The following is a 25,558-nucleotide window of genomic DNA, read 5'->3' on the forward strand; positions in this document are numbered from 1 at the left end:
AATAATATCATTATTTATTCATCACATTCCTTATACTATTTTCAAGGCAAAAGTATAAAGATTTTTCAGTTCCCCTAGTAAGTGGATTCAAAAGCACTTGCCACCTGACTTTTGCCAGCCAAAATGCTAAACAAAATTCAATTATTCCCGTTTCGAGAATAGCCAGTTCGTACAGTTCAAGAATTGCTATACTTAGTACGTTTGTAAAAATGGTAGATTATATTCGAAGTGGACTAGAAAAGATATAACAAATATCCTTTTCTACTAAGTCCCCATTACCTAGATAGCAAAATCGAACTCACTATGACCTCCAAACGTTATAATTATACAAAATTAGACAACCAAAAACAGCATTTTCATGTAAAAAATAACAAAGCCACATCAATCATGCCGACACAAATGGACTGGACGTAGATGAGTTCCCGTTCCTTCAAAACGTTTAACGCCCCAAGTGTAACTTGTAACTATAGAATAGAGACCATTTGTCAGTTTTTTTAACCGACTTCTGTAAGAAAAGGAGGTTATCAATTCGACTGTATTTTTTTTTTTTTTTAATTTTTTTTTATGTTTGTTACCTCATAACTTTTAAGTGGGTGGACCGATTTTGATATTTTTTTTTTTATTTGAAAGGTATAGCTTCCCGAATGGTCCCATTTTTTTTTGGTCCATGTCTGACAATGGTATCCATGAGAAAATCACATAAGTCTTAAATTTGCATTATGCATGTGCGCGACTAATAGCCGAATAACTCAATGTCGCGCCAACCGATTTTGATGATTCTTTTTTTATTTGAAAGAATACACTTCAAGGATAATTTGGTGAAAGTTTGGTTAGGTTTCGATTTTGGAATCCGGAGAAAATTGAGAAAGTTTGTTTTTTTTGGTCAAAAATTAATTATACTGTAATAGTTACAAGCAAAAACTTTTTAAATTGATGTCAGAAGTGAGATTCCTGATCGTTGCATTTCTTTTCAACCAATCTCAAAAAAGGGAGATTCCGAATTCACCCGAATACTTTTTATGTTTGTTCTTGTCAATATACCAAAATGTAACTTTGCACAAAAATAATAGCTAATTAAATGAAGTTTTACATAGAACAATCACAACCACTCGTTGACAACCACTACCACCACCATCACCACTCGTTCAAGAAGCATCATTTTAAGATCTACCCATCACTAAAAATCGTAAAATAAATTAATTTTTAACAAAAACAAAAACCGACTTCTAACAACGAACTAAAAAGTGAAAAATAATTATATAAAGATTTTATAATTTTGAAGTCGGTGTCAAACTAATGCTACAACACCCTTACTACAATATCTAATTACTAAGCCTGTTTGTTTTACTTGACACCGACTTCAAAATTACAAAATCTTTATATAATTATTTTTCACTTTTTAGTTCGTTGTTAGAAGTCGGTTTTTGTTTTTGTTAAAAATTATTGTTATTCCATGACTTACATTACTTACAGAGTGTTAATCACTACTTATATTTTAGTGTGAAAACTTCGTGGCTCAGTTTCGTTACGGGTTCGATGCCCTCTAGAAGGAATGACTTATTTGAATTTACTTGGTAGACGAAGCGTTTTAGTACTAGGTTCTCTCTGTCTTTGCTACATACATACATTGATACAGTGCGAAAGTATGAAAAATACAAAAATGTATATTGAATTAGACTACAACATTATTCATTAGAGCGAACAGAAAAAATAATCGATATTTTTTTATTTAATTTATTTATTCAGATCATCTGGCAGTATAGCAATATTTTAACGCTGTCACTCAATACGCAATATCTTCAAAATTGCGGACGGATTACAGAACGGAGTGACTCTATCTCTAGGTTTTTTCCAGAGCAAAAAAATGGAAATATACATTTAACTAGCGACCCTCTTGCGGCTTCGCCCGCCTAAACTACTGAATTATTCATATAATGTATGTTTGCAAAGCACTTAAGATAATGTGAAAATTAATTAAACCCTAATGCAACCCGCATGTTCGTAATGCCAATAAGGATTTTCCAATTGTTTTAAAATAAACACAAATAAATAACACAAATAACAGAAAACTTAAACGAAAGAAATTATAAACAACAGACTACCTACTATTCTCTTACCCAAAAATACTTAAACGAAATATGTAACCAACTATGTCGCGTGGAAATACATTATAATTATTGGATAACTCCAAAATACGTGCAATCACTTCTAAATTTACTTTGCCAGGCGCAGAATTGAAGCATTCTCTCGGCCATCTCCGTAGTAGCTCAGAATGACATCAGAGCGTTGGTCCGACCGTGGTCCCAGGCGAAAACCTGCTTTAGAGCAGACACATGGAAGGGGAGGGGATTGGAATTGAACACTCTGTTTCTTGAGGAAGGCCTAGATTAAACGACCAAGATGACTGCTCATGAGTCGGATTTGGAGGAGGATAGAAAGTCCCTCGGAAGAAGACGTCTGACCTCGGGCGGCCGGGTATGCGGAGTGCTGCTCCTTAGGTGCAGGTGAGCCGATACACCGGCGCAACGGAATACGTTGGACGCGAGGCGACCAATGTGTACCTCTAGGGTTTCTATTTTTAGGTTGCGGTGAGTGGCGCGTGGTGTTCACGTAGTATGGTGCCTGCGTCACTCGCCGGAGGGTGAGGTTCCGTACGACCTACTGGATTCCTCGTTGAGTAATACTCGCTAGGGCATTGTGATGTCATCACTGTATAGTGCGTAGAGAGCAGGTGACAAAATTCTGACTGGGACAACGGCAGCGATCGGGTCGCTGCTAACACTCTCAACTCTCACGCAAAATGTCCTGTCACTTACAAAGCAGAGCGGCAAAGACATGCACGACGTGTTGGGGGGTGCCAGCTCTGAGCACTTTATGAAGTAAGCCCGGGTGCCAGACGCGGTTGAATACGCGTGCTACGTCAAGGAAGACTGCTATTGCACACTCACACTCTCTCTCGGTTGATCACTGTTGCGTAGTTTACCCAGAGTGGTATACCCGCTCGCCAAACTACTCGCTTTTTGGGTGGATGTGTGACTGAAGAAGTGAGAGGAGTAACTTCTCGAACAGCTTGGCGACCGTACTAAGAAGGATTAAAGATCGGTATCCCTCAGCAGCATAATGAGCAGGCCTTCCTTCCATGCCCGGGGGAAAGAAGCCAGGCGGGTGCGGCGGATCCATTATTATAAGCAAAATGTTGCGGGGCACGACGGACGCGTGGTGGGCGGCGAACCGTTAATCAGCAAGGATTTTTTAGTACTGTAATTTTAAATCTGTGCTACTAATCTTTTCAAGTACTTATTAAAATATATTTAAATGACTATTTTTAGATATTTAAATGACTATTTTTAAACGGAAGAAATTTTAAACAAAAACCTACCTACTAATAACTAATACAAAAAATATGAAACCAATATCACGCTGAAATAATACATTTAACTGAAATTATCCAATATGTGAAACGAATCTAAATCTTCTCTGCTATAGAGGCAGGCACTACGTGACTACCTGTGAGGAAAATTAAATAGAATGCATCGGCCGGGAATCGAACCCGGGCCGCCCGCGTGGCAGGCGGGCATTCTGCCACTGAACCACCGATGACTGCTCATGACGCGCTTGTATAAATAAGCAAAACGTCGCGAGGCGCGTTTCGCAGCAAGGATGTTTTAGTATTTTAACAACTTCTAAAGTACTTATTAAAATGAAAAAACAGTAAAAGACATCTACATTAAATGGCCAACGTAACTAACATACTTATTTGTATGCTGAGAGTAAGGGATAAGTAAAACTTGAGTCGGCACAGCTGATGAGTCAACGGCGTGATGTGTCAACAATTAAATGCGTTTTTCTCTAAAACTATTCGCAATTTCGAAATAGTGTAAAAAGCAAATTTTATCTTCGTTTAACGTAGAAAATTAATAAACTATTTTAAAGCATAAGGATTAATACCATTATGGAAAAATATCCCTCACAATAAAAAATATATTGAAATTACTATTTTTAGACAGAAATATGATCACTACACGTTATCCTTAAAAGATAAAAATATGCTCTCGCGGACTTTTTTGTAGATCTTATTAAGAGGAACAATACTCCAGTACATTTTTTTCATGTAGTACTTACCATTAAAGCAGCGCATGCGCGAGAGTGTTTCAACGGGTAGGACTTTAGACACATTTATCGTATTTATGTTAATTTACATAAGAATGTACAAATAATAAACTATATATAAACCTTCCCTGAGAAATACTCGACCTAATGGTGAAAACCGCATAAAAATCCCTTGGGTGGTTTAGAAGAAGAAGAGTTAGAAAGTTCAGACAGACACGAAAAGCGACTTTGTTTTATAAGATATAGGATTCTAGTACAATGGGACACTACAGAGGGAATAAGTTTGCAAGATTAGATACTAACACAAATAATAACTTGTAAAATTAGAAAAAAAATTACTTTCTATACAATAATTTATTTATTGACTATAATATTTTATCACTATCATATAACATTGGCTACCATTAGCTCAATTGCTTTAGGTCATTGGCTATATATGATAACGTCGTACATCAACATTTTACGTCCCTTGTATTACACTATGTACGTAATACAAAACATAAACTATTTTACAACCACCCCTTATAATATTATTAGGGATTAGCTGAACCCTTCGAGATTTCATGTATTGTCTTATCTATAACGCTTAAGGCTTTTATGTCGTCGATTTCTCTGTTTTTCTACTAACTTCGAAGTAAAATGTAGAGAATTTGTCCACTACAAATTCACTTTATTGTTCATTTTTCATATATTTATTGGGTTGTTGTGACGAATTGCGATGGTTGACTGATGTATGCAGGATACAGCGTGAAGCTAATTTAATTTGATTATTTTACCCTAAGCAGAAATCGAACTTGTGAGTACAGTTTTATTTCAGTGGGTACAGTTTTATTTAAACAGTCAAAAACTTTTAAATTGCGTCACAATGAATTAAAGTTTTTTTTTTCATACTGTATCCTACTATATAGCAGGGTAGATAGAGGGAGCCTAGTGTTAAGACATTTTGTTTGCACTTTCCACGGAATTTTCAAGACATTGGATGTAAAAAGGCGAAACTCAACGCTGCATTTTGTCTTGTCACCAGAGAAACGAAATGAAAATATTAGATAATTGATTCCCCTGAGTGTGAATCGAACCCATAATCACGCACACCCTATGCCACTGCAATAAAGTTTTATCTGGTGAAAAATTGTAAACAAGATTAGCTTCCAGTACGGGAAATTCGTTTCGCGTTCGCGTTAATTAACGACATCTGAGCGTTTATTTTTTAGCGCTCGCCATATAAGATAGAGCCTCTCCAGAATAAAATCAAATTTCTGATAAAAAACGAAAACTGATTTCATCGAATACACTAACATGTGAAAAATTAAAAAAAAACTAAAAAACAGAAAATAACATTTGAATAACTTCAAAGTAAAGTAGAACCAATGGTATATACTCGTATAGTTTTTACTTTAAAAAAGTAGTTATTTTTATCTATACCCTGAGTGATAACCAAACCTACAACCAGTTAAAATAACTTTTAAACAGTGAGAAATTGTTCCAATACGGGAGATTCTTTTTCGCGTTAATTAAAGACATCTGAGTGTTTTAGCACTCCGGTTCCCGAATGCCGTTTTAGGGCTTCTAAAGATTAAAACCAAATATGCAGTTCGGGATTTGTTTATTTTTGTGTTAGTTCTATTTGTGTTGTTTTTGTTGTGTTTGTATGTGGATTCGTGTATGTTGCTTTTGTTTGGTTAGTTGTGTAGGATGTTACTTATTTGAAGTTAAACGTAAATAAATTTTAGGGAGGTTTTCCAAGCTTCCACGTACTAGAGTAGATAAACTCCTTTTACCTTATACGACACTGTCAATCATGAAGCAGTGGCATAGTCAGTAAAACGTCTGTCTGTAAAACAGGCGTAGGTTCGGTTCCCACTCAGGAGAATGAATTATTTCAAGGAAATATATCAATTCAAGGTTAATTGAAGATTGGTCATGAAGCTATTTTCTTTTAACCTACGAATTCCACGACTAATATTTCAACGTACAGACACAAAGTTCAGAATTATATTACAAGTAAAACAATGACTTACATTATTACAGTCGACGGCGTATGAAATTCATAATATATTAGATAGAATACGTAATGGCTACGTGACACAACTTCCCTCTTCCCTTACTGTTAAGCTTCCGTATATATTTATGGAAGCTTTTCTGTGTCTCAATTATAGCTGTTTGGATGCAATGATCTTTTTGCTTTGATAGCAGTTTCTATTTTTCAGTGACCAAAGCTTTGGAGGAATTATTAATGTCATTAGGGTCTAATAATCAAGCCGTCATTCTTTAATCCGCTTAGGGTAGGTAAAGGGAACCTAGTGGTAACAGGCTTAGTTCCCTATTTTGCTCCTAATTTTCGAGACATTGTGTATTGACTCAACGACGTGGTTTAATAAAGAGAAGAATTAATAAGAATAAACTCCCCCAAATGGGAAATAAATCCACAGTTGTCGCATTTTCATGTGCTGAGACGGTGTATGACGATTTTCTCAATCGCTTTCTCTTCTACTTTCCTAAATATGGAAAATATGTAAAGACATTAAAAAGAGATTATCACGTTCAATAAGGCACGTCTTACCTACTTCAGATTTCAAGATTTTTTATTCTTAGTCCTAATCTAATGTAAGTCCTCTTTAAAAATAGTATCTTTAGTGTTGGAGAAAGGTCACCGTTCCCCAAAGTGCCTGTCTGAGAACAGTATGTAATGACATGACAGTAATATTTAAGGCACTTTCTTACTTTCTTCACTTATCTTGGTAATGATTTTTTATAAGGGGAAATTCTTTGACGTAAGTATATACTTAGAGTTGGGATTAGGTGTCTTCAGTAAAAAAGAGAGATTTATAACGTTATGTAATATATAGTGATTCCCACATTATAGTGGAGCCCACACCTCAGTAATTACACATCCAAGTGATAAATCTCTATCGTTTCTCTATATATTATTTAAATTTTGTTATAATAGTTTTATTATTATTGATACCCAATGCCATCTGCTATCTTATTAAATTCAAATATATTGTTCTGGTTACGGTCTACTCTTTTATATAAGAGAAGAGAAGTTCTTTTCTCTAATAATAGCGTCTCCCTATATACAGTTATACCCTATATAGTTTTGGGTTCAAATTTCGTTCGGGAGGATGAAGTATTATCATTTCCTGGCTCTGGTAATGAGCTTTTATAGATTATGGTAACTTAGTGCGTGAGTCTGATTCAAACTTGACCGGTTTTTTTCTTATCAGATAAGGCAAGCGAAAGTACTGATTTTAATCGTAATAAAATCCACATGGATGAAGGGGGTTTTATCGCGATTTGTGTAAAAGTATTTTAAATACATAGTTTATATAAATAAAAGCTACAATATAAAAAGTTATAACCTATGAGAAGAAAAAGTATATCTTATGAGATATTTAAGAAATTCCGAATTTTTCAAATATAACCTATCTAAGTACTTCAAAGCGTAGGAAGAGAGCGCAAGTAGTCTTAATGTGAACTATTGGAAGGCAATATTCTTAAACTTTTCCTATTAGCTCGCTGATTGCTGGACTTGTCTCAGCCGGGTTTAATTTGAAAAGTTGCTGCTATGCAATTTATATTGGAACGAGTTTTTCACTTGATTGCCATCAAGATCTCTTTGTAGTACGAAGGACTTGTAAATTAAATTATAGACCGCACGTTATGTTATCGCGGTCGATGGTTGTTGGTAGTTCCTGCTTTAGAGAAAATAAGAAAAATTAAAACCTAATCTGAAAGAAATATATTAAAACGCGCGGCCGCGCGTAGCCAAGTTTTTTTACAAACAAAACTGGCGAGCAGCACCGTGTGTTATTTTACACGAACCATTTGAAGCCACTTTTTACCTATTCGTAACTCAAAAACTATTCCATCTAAAGCTGTCATATTTGGCTCAAATATTAAGACCCCCTACCTGTATACGTGCATTAAATTTCATAAACACAGCTCAAACAGTTATTTAAATAATGACGTCCAAAAATCGTAAATTTTTAGGGGGGTGACTGACCTATAGACCTTAATGTTAACCAAGTTCCAGATGACCTGGAATGGTGAAATTTAGCATCCGGTTAAGTAATTGGGTGTATGTAAAGGAAAAAATCCGAAACTAGTATTTTTTTAACATTTTCTTATAATTTTTCAATAAATAGATTCAATTAGGAACATTTACTTATAGTGTAGCGCCTGCCAACAAAATAAGAGCAATGCATTATTTATATATATTTGCTTTTATTTATGTCACACGTTAGTAAATATTTTATTTGTTTTGTAGACTAACTTCACTATTACTTACGTAAGCCATCTAAAACAACACGATGCTTTCAAGTATATTTTAAGATAAGATATGTCTCCATTTGTAGCTGAAAATGCCTCTAATTTATGTCCTGACAAAGCCTGCCATCATGTGGACTTCAAGGGCTTCACGTAAAAATATAAAAATATAATAAATGGATTAACATCCTTCATTATTATTTATTATAATTTAAACATATGTTTTAGTACTTATTATACTAAGAGTATTTGCATAGTCGATTAACGTATTTGATATTAAATTATTATTACAATATTTAAGTACTAAGTCCTATATAAGATCCTATAAGGGTTCTGTTTTATTGCTTTCGAGGTACAGAACCCTAAAACAGAAAAAAAATACACTAAAAAATAAATATAAAAAAAATAATTATATTGATAGAAATATATATAAAATTTAAGAATAATATACTATCTGTAAGGTCAGTCGTGGCACAGGGGCACAAAGTGTGACTGTTAAACCGACTGGTAGTGAGTTCGATTCCCACTCGAGGAAATGAAATATTTATTTAAACTTATATTTCCATTTCTTCGCTCTGGTGTCGAGGCAAGGCGCGGCGGAGAGTTCCGCGACTCAACACGCAATGCCTCCAGAATTCGATGGAAAGTGGGGTTACTGAGTGTATTAACACTAGGTTTCCTCTGTCTACTCTGCTGTGTGCGGGATACAGCGTGAAGCTGATTTTATTTTTAATTTGATATATTGTCAGCCTACCAGCTATCTTAACAGAAGTAATTATAAAGTAATTATTAACAGTAAAAATTTAAGTAATTGTTAATAAAAAAAATAAGAGAAAAAAAGAGAAAATTAAAAATTACTTAAACAAAATAATAAAAAATAAATAAATCCGCTTTACGATGTATCCCACACATAGCGGGGTAGAGAGAGGGAACCTAGTGTTAAGACACTCAGTTCCCCTCTTTCCATCGAACTCTGGAGGCATTGCGTGTTGAGTTATTCCAACAAAATAATAAAATTAGAAAAAAATATTAATTAATATATCAGATTTCTAAACGCAGCATACATTCATTACTTTCAAATCTGACAACTGTCATTTAATCAACAAAATAAAAACTGTAGTCGAGATTCATAGATAAATATAATCTATTTTCATATATAATTAAATATCGTCTTAAGAGTAATAAAACATAATATTATTGACCATAATAAAAAAGTAAATATCTAATTATATTAGATATATTTTATTGTACGAAGCCGCTCATATTTTAATGGTTTTTTTGGCCTGAGTTTCATGATTTTACTGGTTTTAGGAACACTTGTGAAAACGGCAGAGAACGGAGTCGACCTTGGGATCATATCAATTCAGATTGGTACCGTCAGCACTTAATAAACTTATTGTTTATATTTTTTCCAAGACATGTTGAACAATGAGTCGTTCAATAGAATTGCTTGTGGTTGAAACAAGAACTTACACCGAATTGTTCCAATGCCTCCCGATGGGAGCTGTCTCTTCCATGCTATTGCATATTCTTCGTTTGAGCGTATTGATATACAACAAACTAATAAATTGCGCGAGACTATAGTAGAGTACGTATGTCGTAACTGGAATGATTTAAGTATCTACACTAGCGCTCGAAACGGGAATCCTTACTCTTCTAAAGAAGACATGCTTTGCTTAACTACGTACGGAGCTACTTCCAAAATAAAGGCTGCAGTAGATTTGTACAGTACTAGCGGACGCGCGCAGCTTCGCTTGCTTATTGCTTAGGGGTGAATTCTAATAAACTTTGAAACACGTGTTCAATAAAATATTTTTAAGAGTCTCAATTTCTAATTTTATAAAAATCAGTGGCGATTTAAAGATTTTTCTATATAAAATTTTAACCCCTTATTTACACCCCTAGGGGATGAATTAAAATAAACCACGAAACTTATGTTCAATGAAATATTTTTAAGAGTCTAAATTTCAAATTTTATAAAAATCCGTGGCGATTTAAAGATTTTTCCATACAAACTTTCAACCCCTTATTTGCACCCTTAGGGGGTGAATTCTAGAAAACCATGAAACACATGTTCAATTAAATATTTTTAAGAGTATAAATTAAAAATTTTATAATAATCGGTGGCGTTTCAAAGATTTTTCCATACAAACTTTCAACCCCTTATTGGCACTCTTAGGGGAAGAATTCTAGAAAACCATGAAACATGTGTTCAATTAAATACTTTTAAGAGTCTGAATTTCAAATTTTATAAAAATTGGTGCCGATTTAAAAAAAAATCTATACAAACTTTCAACCCCTTATTTGCACCCTTAGAGGGAGAATTCTGGAAAACGATGAAACACGTGTTCAATTTAATACTTTTAAAAATCTAAATTTCAAATTTCATAAAAATCGGTGCCGATTTAATTTTTTTTCCATACAAACTTTGAACCCCTATTTCACCCCTTTAGGGTAAAAATTTTTCAAAATCCCTTCTTAGTGGATATCCAGATTACGAAAGTAAATATCTGTCCAAATTTCACGTTCCTACGCACAGCGGCTACGGCTGTGCGTGCGTCTTACCTCAGTCAGTGAGAACAAGTCCTTTTATATATATAGATATAGATAGAAGTGTATTATCACAATGGTGTCCTACTTGGTTTATTCGGCGAACAGAAATGTCCTATGAAGCCCTTACTCTAAACTATGTTTTAAAAAGAGCAACTCTTGAGTTTCTTGCCGTAGTAGCTTCCTATAGGAAAAGTACTTATAATGGCCAAATTGAATAAAGAATATTTTGATTTTGATTACATTATAAACCTTTCTACTTATGATTTCTGTACAAAAAGTAATGATATCCCATCAAAAACATAAATGTAAAATGAAAGCCAAGTTCAGTAATAAAACATATGGTTTCAGCGATAAAAGAAGTGAGATGTAAATGTATGCCAAGTTCAATGGTCAGTCCTGAAATTAATTTTAACAATATAAAATATTTTATAACAACTGAAAATGTCCATTCTTCTTACAACTTGGAGACTTTATTTATGTGTAATATCTGACTTGGCCAGTTTTCAAATTAATTTACATCGATATAAATAAATGTATTCAAATTCTATTCTATTCAGATTCTATTGTAAATTTATATGAAAACTGGCCAAGTCAGATATTACACATAAATAAAGTCTCCAAGTTGTAAGAAGAATGGACATTTTCAGTTGTTATAAAATATTTTATATTGTTAAAATTAATTTCAGGACTGACCATTGAACTTGGCATACATTTACATCTCACTTCTTTTATCGCTGAAACCATATGTTTTATTACTGAACTTGGCTTTCATTTTACATTTATGTTTTTGATGGGATTCTAGATTCGCTTTCCAGTGCTGATTTATCTTCACTTTTATCCAAAATTTTGCAAAATAATGAAGTAATATGAATTGGACCTAAGCTGTTAAACTGTTTATTATGCTAATTATACAGATATGGTAAGTACTGTTGGGTGTTCGTACTCGATGTTACATTTACTAAGCTAATATGAATCTACAATTTGCACTTCCTAAGAGAGAGAACCTAAAGAAAAAAAACCATTTTCAGCTATCTCTTCGATACCAGACCAATTAAATGAAAATATTAAATATTTCATTTCCTCGAGTGAGAATTGAACCCACGACCAGTCGTGATTACAGTCACAAGCTGGTGTCCCTACGCCAGGACTGGCCTCATGTATTATTTGTGTATATGTACATACATATTAAGAATGGAAGATCCATTTTATACGTGCATTCTGTTTAAATTAATTAAAGTGTAGCCTTTGATGTGAAAACGCCACACGCAATTGGCAACGTCAATTAGTACAATCGGCGGTATTTTGACTGCCGGAACCGTATGATACAATTCTTTCGTATTTCATTTATTATAATATTTTTTTTAGCGTCATGCTGTATTATGCACAAAACAGGGTAAGAGGGAACCTAGTGTTAAGACACACCGTTCTCATTTGCAGGTTGCATGTTGAGTGGCGAAACTTAACGCCGCACTTTGCCTCGACATCAGAGCGAAGATATTAATATTAATATTATTAATGGGAATATTAAATACTTACAACACAACAATCTCACAACCATTTTCAGTTAAATTTTGTGGCCCAACGCCACGACTGGCCTCAATTGATTTATTATAAAACTAGATATTGTCCGATAGTTTGCCTCCGTGATTAAATACTATTATGAATTATAATACAGCCAAATATTTCTTTAATCTAAACATTATTATTTCAGCTTAAAATATAAACAGGTAATTTAAAATTAAAACGCGCGGCCGCGCGTAGCCAAGTTTTTTTACAAACAAAACTGGCGAGCAGCACCGTGTGTTATTTTACACGAACCATTTGAAGCCACTTTTTACCTATTCGTAACTCAAAAACTATTCCATCTAAAGCTGTCATATTTGGCTCAAATATTAAGACCCCCTACCTGTATACGTGCATTAAATTTCATAAACACAGCTCAAACAGTTATTTAAATAATGACGTCCAAAAATCGTAAATTTTTAGGGGGGTGACTGACCTATAGACCTTAATGTTAACCAAGTTCCAGATGACCTGGAATGGTGAAATTTAGCATCCGGTTAAGTAATTGGGTGTATGTAAAGGAAAAAATCCGAAACTAGTATTTTTTTAACATTTTCTTATAATTTTTCAATAAATAGATTCAATTAGGAACATTTACTTATAGTGTAGCGCCTGCCAACAAAATAAGAGCAATGCATTATTTATATATATTTGCTTTTATTTATGTCACACGTTAGTAAATATTTTATTTGTTTTGTAGACTAACTTCACTATTACTTACGTAAGCCATCTAAAACAACACGATGCTTTCAAGTATATTTTAAGATAAGATATGTCTCCATTTGTAGCTGAAAATGCCTCTAATTTATGTCCTGACAAAGCCTGCCATCATGTGGACTTCAAGGGCTTCACGTAAAAATATAAAAATATAATAAATGGATTAACATCCTTCATTATTATTTATTATAATTTAAACATATGTTTTAGTACTTATTATACTAAGAGTATTTGCATAGTCGATTAACGTATTTGATATTAAATTATTATTACAATATTTAAGTACTAAGTCCTATATAAGATCCTATAAGGGTTCTGTTTTATTGCTTTCGAGGTACAGAACCCTAAAACAGAAAAAAAATACACTAAAAAATAAATATAAAAAAAATAATTATATTGATAGAAATATATATAAAATTTAAGAATAATATACTATCTGTAAGGTCAGTCGTGGCACAGGGGCACAAAGTGTGACTGTTAAACCGACTGGTAGTGAGTTCGATTCCCACTCGAGGAAATGAAATATTTATTTAAACTTATATTTCCATTTCTTCGCTCTGGTGTCGAGGCAAGGCGCGGCGGAGAGTTCCGCGACTCAACACGCAATGCCTCCAGAATTCGATGGAAAGTGGGGTTACTGAGTGTATTAACACTAGGTTTCCTCTGTCTACTCTGCTGTGTGCGGGATACAGCGTGAAGCTGATTTTATTTTTAATTTGATATATTGTCAGCCTACCAGCTATCTTAACAGAAGTAATTATAAAGTAATTATTAACAGTAAAAATTTAAGTAATTGTTAATAAAAAAAATAAGAGAAAAAAAGAGAAAATTAAAAATTACTTAAACAAAATAATAAAAAATAAATAAATCCGCTTTACGATGTATCCCACACATAGCGGGGTAGAGAGAGGGAACCTAGTGTTAAGACACTCAGTTCCCCTCTTTCCATCGAACTCTGGAGGCATTGCGTGTTGAGTTATTCCAACAAAATAATAAAATTAGAAAAAAATATTAATTAATATATCAGATTTCTAAACGCAGCATACATTCATTACTTTCAAATCTGACAACTGTCATTTAATCAACAAAATAAAAACTGTAGTCGAGATTCATAGATAAATATAATCTATTTTCATATATAATTAAATATCGTCTTAAGAGTAATAAAACATAATATTATTGACCATAATAAAAAAGTAAATATCTAATTATATTAGATATATTTTATTGTACGAAGCCGCTCATATTTTAATGGTTTTTTTGGCCTGAGTTTCATGATTTTACTGGTTTTAGGAACACTTGTGAAAACGGCAGAGAACGGAGTCGACCTTGGGATCATATCAATTCAGATTGGTACCGTCAGCACTTAATAAACTTATTGTTTATATTTTTTCCAAGACATGTTGAACAATGAGTCGTTCAATAGAATTGCTTGTGGTTGAAACAAGAACTTACACCGAATTGTTCCAATGCCTCCCGATGGGAGCTGTCTCTTCCATGCTATTGCATATTCTTCGTTTGAGCGTATTGATATACAACAAACTAATAAATTGCGCGAGACTATAGTAGAGTACGTATGTCGTAACTGGAATGATTTAAGTATCTACACTAGCGCTCGAAACGGGAATCCTTACTCTTCTAAAGAAGACATGCTTTGCTTAACTACGTACGGAGCTACTTCCAAAATAAAGGCTGCAGTAGATTTGTACAGTACTAGCGGACGCGCGCAGCTTCGCTTGCTTATTGCTTAGGGGTGAATTCTAATAAACTTTGAAACACGTGTTCAATAAAATATTTTTAAGAGTCTCAATTTCAAATTTTATAAAAATCAGTGGCGATTTAAAGATTTTTCTATATAAAATTTTAACCCCTTATTTACACCCCTAGGGGATGAATTAAAATAAACCACGAAACTTATGTTCAATGAAATATTTTTAAGAGTCTAAATTTCAAATTTTATAAAAATCCGTGGCGATTTAAAGATTTTTCCATACAAACTTTCAACCCCTTATTTGCACCCTTAGGGGGTGAATTCTAGAAAACCATGAAACACATGTTCAATTAAATATTTTTAAGAGTATAAATTAAAAATTTTATAATAATCGGTGGCGTTTCAAAGATTTTTCCATACAAACTTTCAACCCCTTATTGGCACTCTTAGGGGAAGAATTCTAGAAAACCATGAAACATGTGTTCAATTAAATACTTTTAAGAGTCTGAATTTCAAATTTTATAAAAATTGGTGCCGATTTAAAAAAAAATCTATACAAACTTTCAACCCCTTATTTGCACCCTTAGAGGGAGAATTCTGGAAAACGATGAAACACGTGTTCAATTTAATACTTTTAAAAATCTAAATTTCAAATTTCATAAAAATCGGTGCCGATTTAATTTTTTTTCCATACAAACTTTGAACCCCTATTTCACCCCTTTAGGGTAAAAATTTTTCAAAATCCCTTCTTAGTGGATATCCAGATTACGAAAGTAAATATCTGTCCAAATTTCACGTTCCTACGCACAGCGGCTACGGCTGTGCGTGCGTCTTACCTCAGTCAGTGAGAACAAGTCCTTTTATATATATAGATATAGATAGAAGTGTATTATCACAATGGTGTCCTACTTGGTTTATTCGGCGAACAGAAATGTCCTATGAAGCCCTTACTCTAAACTATGTTTTAAAAAGAGCAACTCTTGAGTTTCTTGCCGTAGTAGCTTCCTATAGGAAAAGTACTTATAATGGCCAAATTGAATAAAGAATATTTTGATTTTGATTACATTATAAACCTTTCTACTTATGATTTCTGTACAAAAAGTAATGATATCCCATCAAAAACATAAATGTAAAATGAAAGCCAAGTTCAGTAATAAAACATATGGTTTCAGCGATAAAAGAAGTGAGATGTAAATGTATGCCAAGTTCAATGGTCAGTCCTGAAATTAATTTTAACAATATAAAATATTTTATAACAACTGAAAATGTCCATTCTTCTTACAACTTGGAGACTTTATTTATGTGTAATATCTGACTTGGCCAGTTTTCAAATTAATTTACATCGATATAAATAAATGTATTCAAATTCTATTCTATTCAGATTCTATTGTAAATTTATATGAAAACTGGCCAAGTCAGATATTACACATAAATAAAGTCTCCAAGTTGTAAGAAGAATGGACATTTTCAGTTGTTATAAAATATTTTATATTGTTAAAATTAATTTCAGGACTGACCATTGAACTTGGCATACATTTACATCTCACTTCTTTTATCGCTGAAACCATATGTTTTATTACTGAACTTGGCTTTCATTTTACATTTATGTTTTTGATGGGATAATTAATTACCGCACAGATAAATGTAATTTATAAAGGTATGGTAATGACCCGAAATTTGGGCGAGAAGTAGGTAACGAAGTGTCTCAAGACTAGGTTCCTTCTGCCTACCTTGCTATATGAGGAATGTGTGAAACTAAAAATAATCCATCCATCCAGCCTTTCAACGTCCACTGCTGGATATTGGCCTCCCCTAATTCTCGCAACTCCGTCCGGTCCTGTGCCTTTTGAATCCAGCGGATTCCCGCTGTGCTCTTAAGGTCGTCGGTCCACCTGGTCCGTAGACTAAAAATAATAATAATAATAATTACCTGATGAATGTAACGTGACGGTTGTGGGTTCGATCCTCAATCGAGGGAATTAATTATTATTCATTATTATTTTCATTCCTTCGCTCTGGCACTAAGGCAAAGGACCGCCACTCAACACCTAATGCCTCGAAAAGCGTGAAACTAAAAATAATAATAATAAACACTTACCGTGCAGATAAATATAATTAATAAACCTAATCCCATAGATAAATGTAAGAGGTTTATTGCATTTGGTTCCGTTTGTACCGTAATGGCTCCCAAAGATAAACTGTCCCGTTAAACGTATAAACGAAATCCTAATGCATCCAGGGCCATCCTAATTGCTATGTAGGCGCAATGCGGACTACATTAAACACTTAATGTCCTACTTGGTATGTAAAGTTGGGAGTTATGGGGTTGCCATTTAAATAAAAGGAGTTACGCTGTTTTAGTGTTGCAGGATTTTAATAATGAGAATAAAATGTGGTGATTTTGTCTGTACTCCACACTGTTCACGCTTTATATTCAAGCAGCAGAAAAAATATAGTGTCAGGACACTCTGTTTAATTGTGTTTTAGTATTAAATCGATATATTTCTTAATTTCAGGTGGCAGGTGTGGTTGGTCGCGCGGATGTTCTGGCGTGTGTCTTCTTTCTTTCATCCCTTCTTCTTTATCATGGGTAAGGTTTATTATTTTGATTTTTATATTGATAATTATAAATATTATTTACTTTGTGAATTTGTGAATTTATTCCTATTATTTTATTCCTCAATACCCCTAAGATCCCTCTGCCAACCATGCTATATGCAAAGAAGAAATAATTAGATTAATGCAATTCAGATAAACCATGTCAAAACTACCATCCCTGAGTTAATGTTTTCACAGTTAACGTGTTCACAGTCTAAGTAAGTAAGTACTCCCGTGATATGTCTGAAGACGCCCAGCAAATAGAGGGTTAATGCCGTGTGAATAGTTCGCGCACTTGCCACTACTTGTATAATATTATTATCAACTTTGCCCTTTGTTTTCGAAGAGGAGTTCAGAAAGAATGTTTCGGAGCCAAAGTTTTCTGGTTGCCACATTACCCCAAAAAGGTTAGGAATTGGCGGTAATTGTATTGCAAAGTTGCTGTCGCCAAGTTTGTTCGTTCTTATACTGTTCCACTTTGTAAATGTTAATCGGTGTCTGCTTGTCTGTTAATTAGATATATGAAGTATTATATATTATGAGTTTGAATATACTTTTATTAAATATGAGAATAAATTTTACATTTTTAAATATAAATTATTATAAAAAAGATACATTTAAAAATATAAAAAACCACTCTTCCGAGGGCGGGACAAGGGTCCAAGCCATCGGTGGCTAGGGCTCCAGAGAGAGGAACCGCCGCACAATACGTGCCGTCTCAAGTAATACTGCCTTCTGTATCCGGTTCTTGATCCAACAGCTAAGCGATAGCCTCTTAAGGTGTTGGTCGAGGCTTTTCGCTATTAGACCGTTAACCGAAACCACTATCGGCACAATGATAGTCGCATTGACATCCCACATGGCGGTAATCTCATGGGCTAGGTCCAAATATTTAGATTGTTTTTCTTTTTCGGCCTTCACGAGATTGTCATCATGTGGGATAGTAACGTCAACAATCACTGCGCGGCGCGCCACTCGGTCTACTAGTACTATATCAGGTCTATTGGCAACAATATACCTGTCAGTAATAATAGACCGATCCCAGTAGAGCAAAGCACAGCTATTTTCAAGAACTGACATGGGATTGTACCTGTAGTAAGGCACCTCCAATTCTACAAGGCCATATTGAAGAGCAAGTTGCTGGTGTATTATCTTGGCTACTTGATTGAGTACTACTTATGAGTTTTATTATTTATTGTAAAAATAAACTAATGCAATTTTTTTTTTTTTAAATGTAAATGAAATTTAGTATCTACAAATAAAGTTCTTTTTTTTCTTATGTCGTTTTGTCAAAATGCAAATTGGGCTCTCATAAGCGATGGGCTGATGGTCACTGTACTGTAATCTATATTAAAATTTATTTTTGGAAAAAGTCCATAGAGTATTTAATTGTATCATTAATTTTATTGAAATTAGGAGGAAATTTTTATGTAAAATTTTTGCTTACAGGTCATCGAGCAAGAGACGCGTCTGGTCAAGTGTACTGTTGGCAGCTCTCAGCATGCTGGCGAAGGAGACGGGCCTTACAGCTTTGCTTTTAAATATATCTTTTGATATTTACCGCAGTTGGAACTCGATTACAAGGTATCACTAATGTCTATATCTATCTATCTATCTATCTATCTATTATATATTTAACTAGCAAGCCGCTCGTGGCGTCGCCCGCTTGAACCACACTATTATTTATTGAATTGCTTCGTGTTCTAAAAGCATTACAATTTTGTAGACTCTAAGCATTGAAAACTAAAAAATCATACGATTCAATAAATTTAATTTATCAATTTTGGTCAAATATTATATTTTAAATTGATATTTTTTTATACCAATTCAAATAACAAATTCACTAAATGTTGAGGGAACTTTACCAAAATATAATAGTGAAAAGTGTATTCAAATCGATTAAGTCCGTTCTGAGATTAGTGTGCACAAGCGCACAGACAAACAGACAAATCGACAAAAATGTTACAAATTTTTCAGATCACCATCAAGATGTCGCTGGAGAAGTGACAATGTATGGGGAAGGGTTGGTAAAGGTGTCCTTGTCCTACTTCTATTGGCAGTAGCAAGACTTGCTTTATTACAAGGATCACTGCCTTCATTTTCAGCACAGGATAATCCACCAGCTTTTCATCCTTCATTTGCTATTAGGTAATATATTAACAGAAAAAAATGATATTAGTAATAATGTAGGTAGATTTATTTATAAAATAAGTGAAAAAAGAGATATACGAGCTCAAATTGATAAAAAATAAGCATCGAGTGACGAGGAATGAAGGAACTCAACGTCGATCGTAGTCTACCAGATCACCAAAACGAAACTAATTTAAATATAACTATTTCTCTTCAATGGATTCAAGCCCACAATCGACAAGCCCACATCACGTTTACAGATTATATCACAGATAATATATATAGGCTTACAGATAATATTCTATAATATATTTATATATTCTAATGTTCATATTTTTCAATTTCAGGCTAATGACATTTTGCTATTTGGCTGCTTTCAACTGGTGGCTGCTACTCTGCCCATGGACCCTCAGCCACGATTGGCAAATGGGTTCAATCCCGTTAGTGGCTAGCGCTTGGGACCCTCGAAATCTTATGACTTGTGCTGCCTTCATCACTTTACTTGCATTGTCTTATAAATGTTTTATGGATTTAGAGGTTTGTAGTTAATGTTTTCCTTTTTTTATTTTAATATTGTAAGTAACATTTTTGTATAGTTTTTTGAATGCAGTGAAAATATGGTGACCCATTATTCGTATCAGCTTTATGTTCAAATCGAAACAATTCATCTACTGCTGGCTAAAAGTTTCAAATATCTATATATTATAGTATAAACTATTTGAATTTAAATTAATAACTAACTACTTATATACTCATATATATGATATGGTTCCCTCTGCCCATCCTCCTGTGTGCGGAATACAGCATGAAGCTAAAAAGATTTGATTTGATTACAATCGCACTGAAAACATCTTTTAATTGGCATAAAATTGAAAATTATATTATTACAAATGCCCAAATTTACGTTAAAAGTGTGCATTTAAATGATCATTGACGTCTCTGAGTACATTTATTTTAACTTTATACGTTTATGTTATCATTTCAGCTTCAACGTCACACACCGTTGGTATTGGGCCTGATGCTTCTAGTAATACCGTACTTGCCAGCGTCTAACCTTTTAGTAACTGTTGGGTTTGTGGTTGCAGAACGAGTACTATACATACCGAGGTATTTTTTTATTTTATTATTATATTTTTTAATAATAAATATAAGTATTAAATATATAATTTCTTACATTTTAAATTGTAAGACTTCATTAACTGGTATAGAAGCTATTGATTATTATTACAATTACTATGAATATGAATTTACTCAAATGAGAATTACTACATCCTCCATTATTTTCCTTGAGGATTTCATCGAAGCTAAATAACAACAAATTATGGTGCCAGTTTTAATCCCACTTCGTATAATTTTTTTGTTCTCTAAAAATATGTTTCATATCTTTTTTCAAAAATATTGATAATAAATATTATATATTCTTATTTTTGTCCATTTTTTTCCAGCGTGGGTTCAGTAGTAATAACCGTATACGGTGTACAATTAATATGGAAGAGGGCAAATAGCAGACATTTACTAGTCCTTGGCGCAGCAGTTCTAGTTGCTGCGGGAGCTGCGCGTACGCAACTCAGGAATAGGGATTGGAGGACTAGAGAAAGCTTACTTAGGTAAGATTAATCTAAAATTTTACAAATTCGTATTCACGAAGAGCTCGAACTTAAATCCTAATTACCTCAGAGCCAAGCCAAACCAAGCCATACCTTCGTTAATTTATAAAGCCTGAAAGTTTCTGTACGTATAATCCCCCTTCCTTCTTTGCCCCTGCCCCCATCTAAACTCTAATAAATTATAAGTGCCTACGAATGTAGTATACTAAATATATGCATGTAACTGAACAGAACATTTTATTAACAGTATAAGTTAACTAATGTGTAAAAATATTATTTGCTCCTGGTATGTTCGTAGGCTACTTTTTACATCTTAGTTACTTAAATGCCGTAGGTAGTTACCACCACCGGTGTTTGTGTGTATGCACACAGAAACTGGCTACTATTGGCTCTCCCTCTATAACGAAAAAAAAATATTTAATTTAAAGTGTTTATGACAACACCGTCACGTCAGTTGGAGATTTTGATATCGAGATTTTAGATTAAAGTATTTTCCTCTCATCTCCTTATTATCTTCCTCTCAAAATTTACTGAACCATATCATTCGTGTGTTTTCTACTATACGTGACACTGGCAGGCCATTAAAAAAAAAAAGTATTATCTAGCACTAAGGGAAGCTATTCGTTGTGATTTATATACGTAGTTATATATATATATATATAAAATAAAACTAGATAAACTTACAAATTAAGTGTTAGTTAACAATTTTATAAGTTTTTGGCCTAAATAAATCAATGATGTCATTTCAATAAATCTGTGTTATTCACTTACTATTACTTTTAAGCTTTAAGTTGTATCCAATATTAATTATATACATAAATTTGGTTTATTAAATACAAAAATCTGTGACTTTTTTCAGAGCTGACTTAGCCGTTCTACCACACAACGCCAAACTCCACTATAACTTCGCAAACTTCTTAAAAGATGTCGAGCAACAGGAAAACGCTATCAAACATTACAAAGAGGCACTCAAGTATGTATAAATTGTTTTATTTAAGTACGGTGTTGAGTTACGTCACATAATTTCTTTTTATTTGAAAAATTGGACAGTACGTGGAGATTTGACTTATGATTTAGAAATTATTGGCAATTTTTATATGTTTTTTGTTATGATATGAATTAACTTTCTTCGATTTCTACGTTGTTAAAACTTTTGATTAAAAAGTGTAGGTACATATTTATTAAAGGTATGATTTTCGCTTAATGTCATTCTAATTTTATGACATAGTCTAAAGGTACTATTCAACGTTTTTAAGACATTGCATGTAGAGCGACAAGACTTATAGGCAAAATAATAAAATAATTTATATAAAATATTAAAAAAATATATTACTTAACTATATTATATTTATATTGAACCTTCCTATTTACAGATTATGGCCGAGTTACGCTAGTGCCCACAACAACCTCGGTACTCTAGTACTGGCTTCGGGACGAGCGGAACACCATTTTCTCCAAGCATTGAAGTATAACAGAGACCATGTCAATGCTCATTATAATTTGGCTAAGCTTTATAGGTATTTATAATTGTTATTACTTTAAATTGAAATTAGAATATGTCAAAAAAGTGTAGCTTAAGCGGGCGAAGCCGCGAGTTCATAATAAATAAATGGACAAAGAACAAAAAGGAACCTTGGCCATATGACACATTGACGTCATTAGATTAGATTAAGTGCATATATAATTATTTACTCCGTAATTAAAGGGTATGACTGATAAGCTTTATATTATTATGATTATTATACACAGTGTAACTGTTTGTTTGTCTGTCTAACTAAATATTGTAAAGGGACCCATTGTGTCTGTACTATGAAGTAAATATTATATATAAGCTTTGGCTTCAAATTCTACTTAAATAACTTTGTTTTTATTTTTTTTTTATTTTATAATTAAATAGGATATACAACATCTTTAAATAATGGATGGTGTTTACAAAGTGACAAAGTCACATAGATATAGTAATATCTATTCATAATTAAAAAAAAAAAAAACAAACATATTTAAAAAAAAATCCTTCGAGTGCCTTCAAAATTTTATTTATTTCTAAAAAAAAGTATTTTGTGGAATACCAGTTAAAAATCTAAAAGAAATAGTTACTTCAATAATAATGAAGAAACAAATATTTTTTAACATGAAAAATAACAAGAATAACTTTTTATTTTTTAGGAAAAAGAATCGCCTAGCTGAATCCCTAAAAATGCTAGAAAGATGCATATCCCTAGAACCTCGTTTCGTTCAAGCACACTTGGAACTACTGCACATAACTCCCGAGAATGATAAGAGGCACACTTTAGACAAACTATTAGAATTAGAACCTACGAACTGGGAATACTATCATTTATATGGAAACTGGTTGAAGGGACGAGGTAATATATAAAAATACCTGGAAAATAGACCTGGAATTTTTATGGTCAATGTTCTGAAATCTATATTCCCTTCAGTAGGATATAAATACACACAATGTAATGTGACGAAACTTAACACCGCGCTCTGTCTACCATAGCGAGAAACGAAAATAATTTTAATAAAATCATTCCTCTGGCTGGCAATCGAACTCCCAACCGTCGCGTTTATGTTTTATGGCACACGTCACGAGTGGTATTTAGTATTCATATTTATTTCTTATTCAGGTCTATGGCCGCTATCTCTAACATATTACACGTCAGCAATAAGACTATCAATGGAGCGAAGTGAAAAAAGCGCTTTGCCGGCGTTAAGAACCGCCTGCCTTGTTCTAAGAAATGCAGGGCAAAGAGCACGGTTGCTACAGCTTATGACCAGGTAATATTTTGTTTCGTTTCACGCTGTATCCCGCATATATTAGGGTAGGCAGAGGGAACCTAGTGTTAAGACACTACATCCGCATTGCCACCAAAGAGAGACGTTGTGTGTTGAATGGCGGAATTATTTAATTTCTTCAAATGGGAATCGAAACCACAACTGTCATGTTTGACGTTGGCTGAGTTACATTTATTGACGTTCGGATAATCGATGCTGTACTGTTTTACATATAATGTGTATATGACAGATGGCAAGGCGCGAGTGGCGGGGTAGAGGCGGCGGGGCGGAGGCGCGCGGCGGCAGCGGCGTGGCGCCTGCGCACCGAACTAGAGGGACGTGCCGCCAGATACGCTAGGGCACCGCTGGTTTGAGACATTTTTTACAATATATATTTAAATTTAGCACGTAGCAAGGTAGGCAGAGGGAGGAAGAGGGAATGTTAAGTAAGACTACGTCCTTATTAAAACGTATTAGAAACAGAGGTGTCTTAACAGAAACAGAATGTCCTAATAGTAGGTACCCAGGTTCCCTCTGCCCATCCTTAAATAAGTAGGAATGCTTTCTTACTTAGATCTACTTTTGTAATTTAACTAGTTTCTAATTTAATATTCTAACTTCGCAGGTAACATCAACATGCCTCCATCACAGTCAGCTGGAATTACCTAAACAAAACACAGTGAATACAAACACAAGAACAATAAATAGTGTTCCTTCCCTAGATTTTAAGTCGAGTTGCCAAAAAAATAATCTATACAATAAGAAAAGTTTATCAATATCAGCTCAGTACAAGCCTATACATAATAAATCGGAAAGTGTTAAGAAAAGTTGCCCTTTACATAAGAAAAAAATGAAAAATCCTAACAATTATCCGCCATATGTAACTGATCACTTAATAAAGACTTATTAGTTTTAAATTTGTGTTGTTTTAATTTGATATTCGTTAAAGAAAACTTTATGATTATAATATTTTTGTTTTCCTAAGCTGACTACTATAAGTTTTTTGTTTTTACAGACAGAGGGAACCCAAGGGGATTAAGACATTCTCTATAAAACGCCCATTTTTACCGCCCATTTTTTTAACGCCCAGTTAACCGGCGGAATTTAACGCCGCCCTTTATCTACATTAAAAAAAGAAATTTTAATATAATCATTTCTTCGAGTGAAAATCGATCCCACAACCATTTTTACATATTTTTTCTGTTTTATCACGTTATCCTTGACTTGTGAATATAAAACAAAGAACTATAGTGAAATATATGTGTAGGATAAACAATTACTAGACTTATTTTAATGGAAATCTTACGTTTTGAACAATAATTGAACGTTAAGTTAATTTTGCTTTTATTATTGAAATTAAACATTATCTTTAAGGTTTGTATATAAATATATTAATTTCAACTTTGTGCCATTGTGAATTGTAAAAATCCAAATGTTGTATATACATTATACACTATACAGTACAGCGTCGATTATCCGAACGTCGATAACAAACCGGCCTCTTCTCCAAACTTCTACTGTGCCG

At 33.5% G+C, this 25,558-nt stretch overlaps 1 protein-coding gene across 2 annotated transcripts in view; it reads left to right on the forward strand.

The window, feature by feature from the left end:
- Positions 1-24,950, forward strand: part of LOC146530271 (protein O-mannosyl-transferase TMTC1-like) — a 117,743-nt gene extending 92,793 nt beyond the window's left edge. Inside the window, exons 4-15 of one of the 2 annotated variants that reach the window (XM_085200363.1) lie at positions 17,437-17,510; positions 18,968-19,102; positions 19,496-19,666; positions 19,996-20,185; positions 20,634-20,755; positions 21,094-21,255; positions 22,115-22,228; positions 22,629-22,772; positions 23,422-23,621; positions 23,886-24,036; positions 24,284-24,401; positions 24,659-24,950. In XM_085200363.1, coding sequence (XP_085056489.1) covers positions 17,437-17,510; positions 18,968-19,102; positions 19,496-19,666; positions 19,996-20,185; positions 20,634-20,755; positions 21,094-21,255; positions 22,115-22,228; positions 22,629-22,772; positions 23,422-23,621; positions 23,886-24,036; positions 24,284-24,401; positions 24,659-24,943 — 1,866 coding nt within the window. In that variant the 3' untranslated portion in view covers positions 24,944-24,950. The remainder of the gene's footprint in view (positions 1-17,436; positions 17,511-18,967; positions 19,103-19,495; positions 19,667-19,995; positions 20,186-20,633; positions 20,756-21,093; positions 21,256-22,114; positions 22,229-22,628; positions 22,773-23,421; positions 23,622-23,885; positions 24,037-24,283; positions 24,402-24,658) is intronic. The other variant, XM_085200364.1, reaches the window with a different exon arrangement.
- Positions 24,951-25,558: the final 608 nt, after the last annotated feature.

The sequence above is a fragment of the Heliconius melpomene genome, chromosome 17 (genome assembly GCF_056956725.1).
Source record: "Heliconius melpomene rosina isolate 202511_hmr_F chromosome 17, ASM5695672v1, whole genome shotgun sequence".
Lineage (NCBI taxonomy): Eukaryota > Metazoa > Arthropoda > Insecta > Lepidoptera > Nymphalidae > Heliconius > Heliconius melpomene.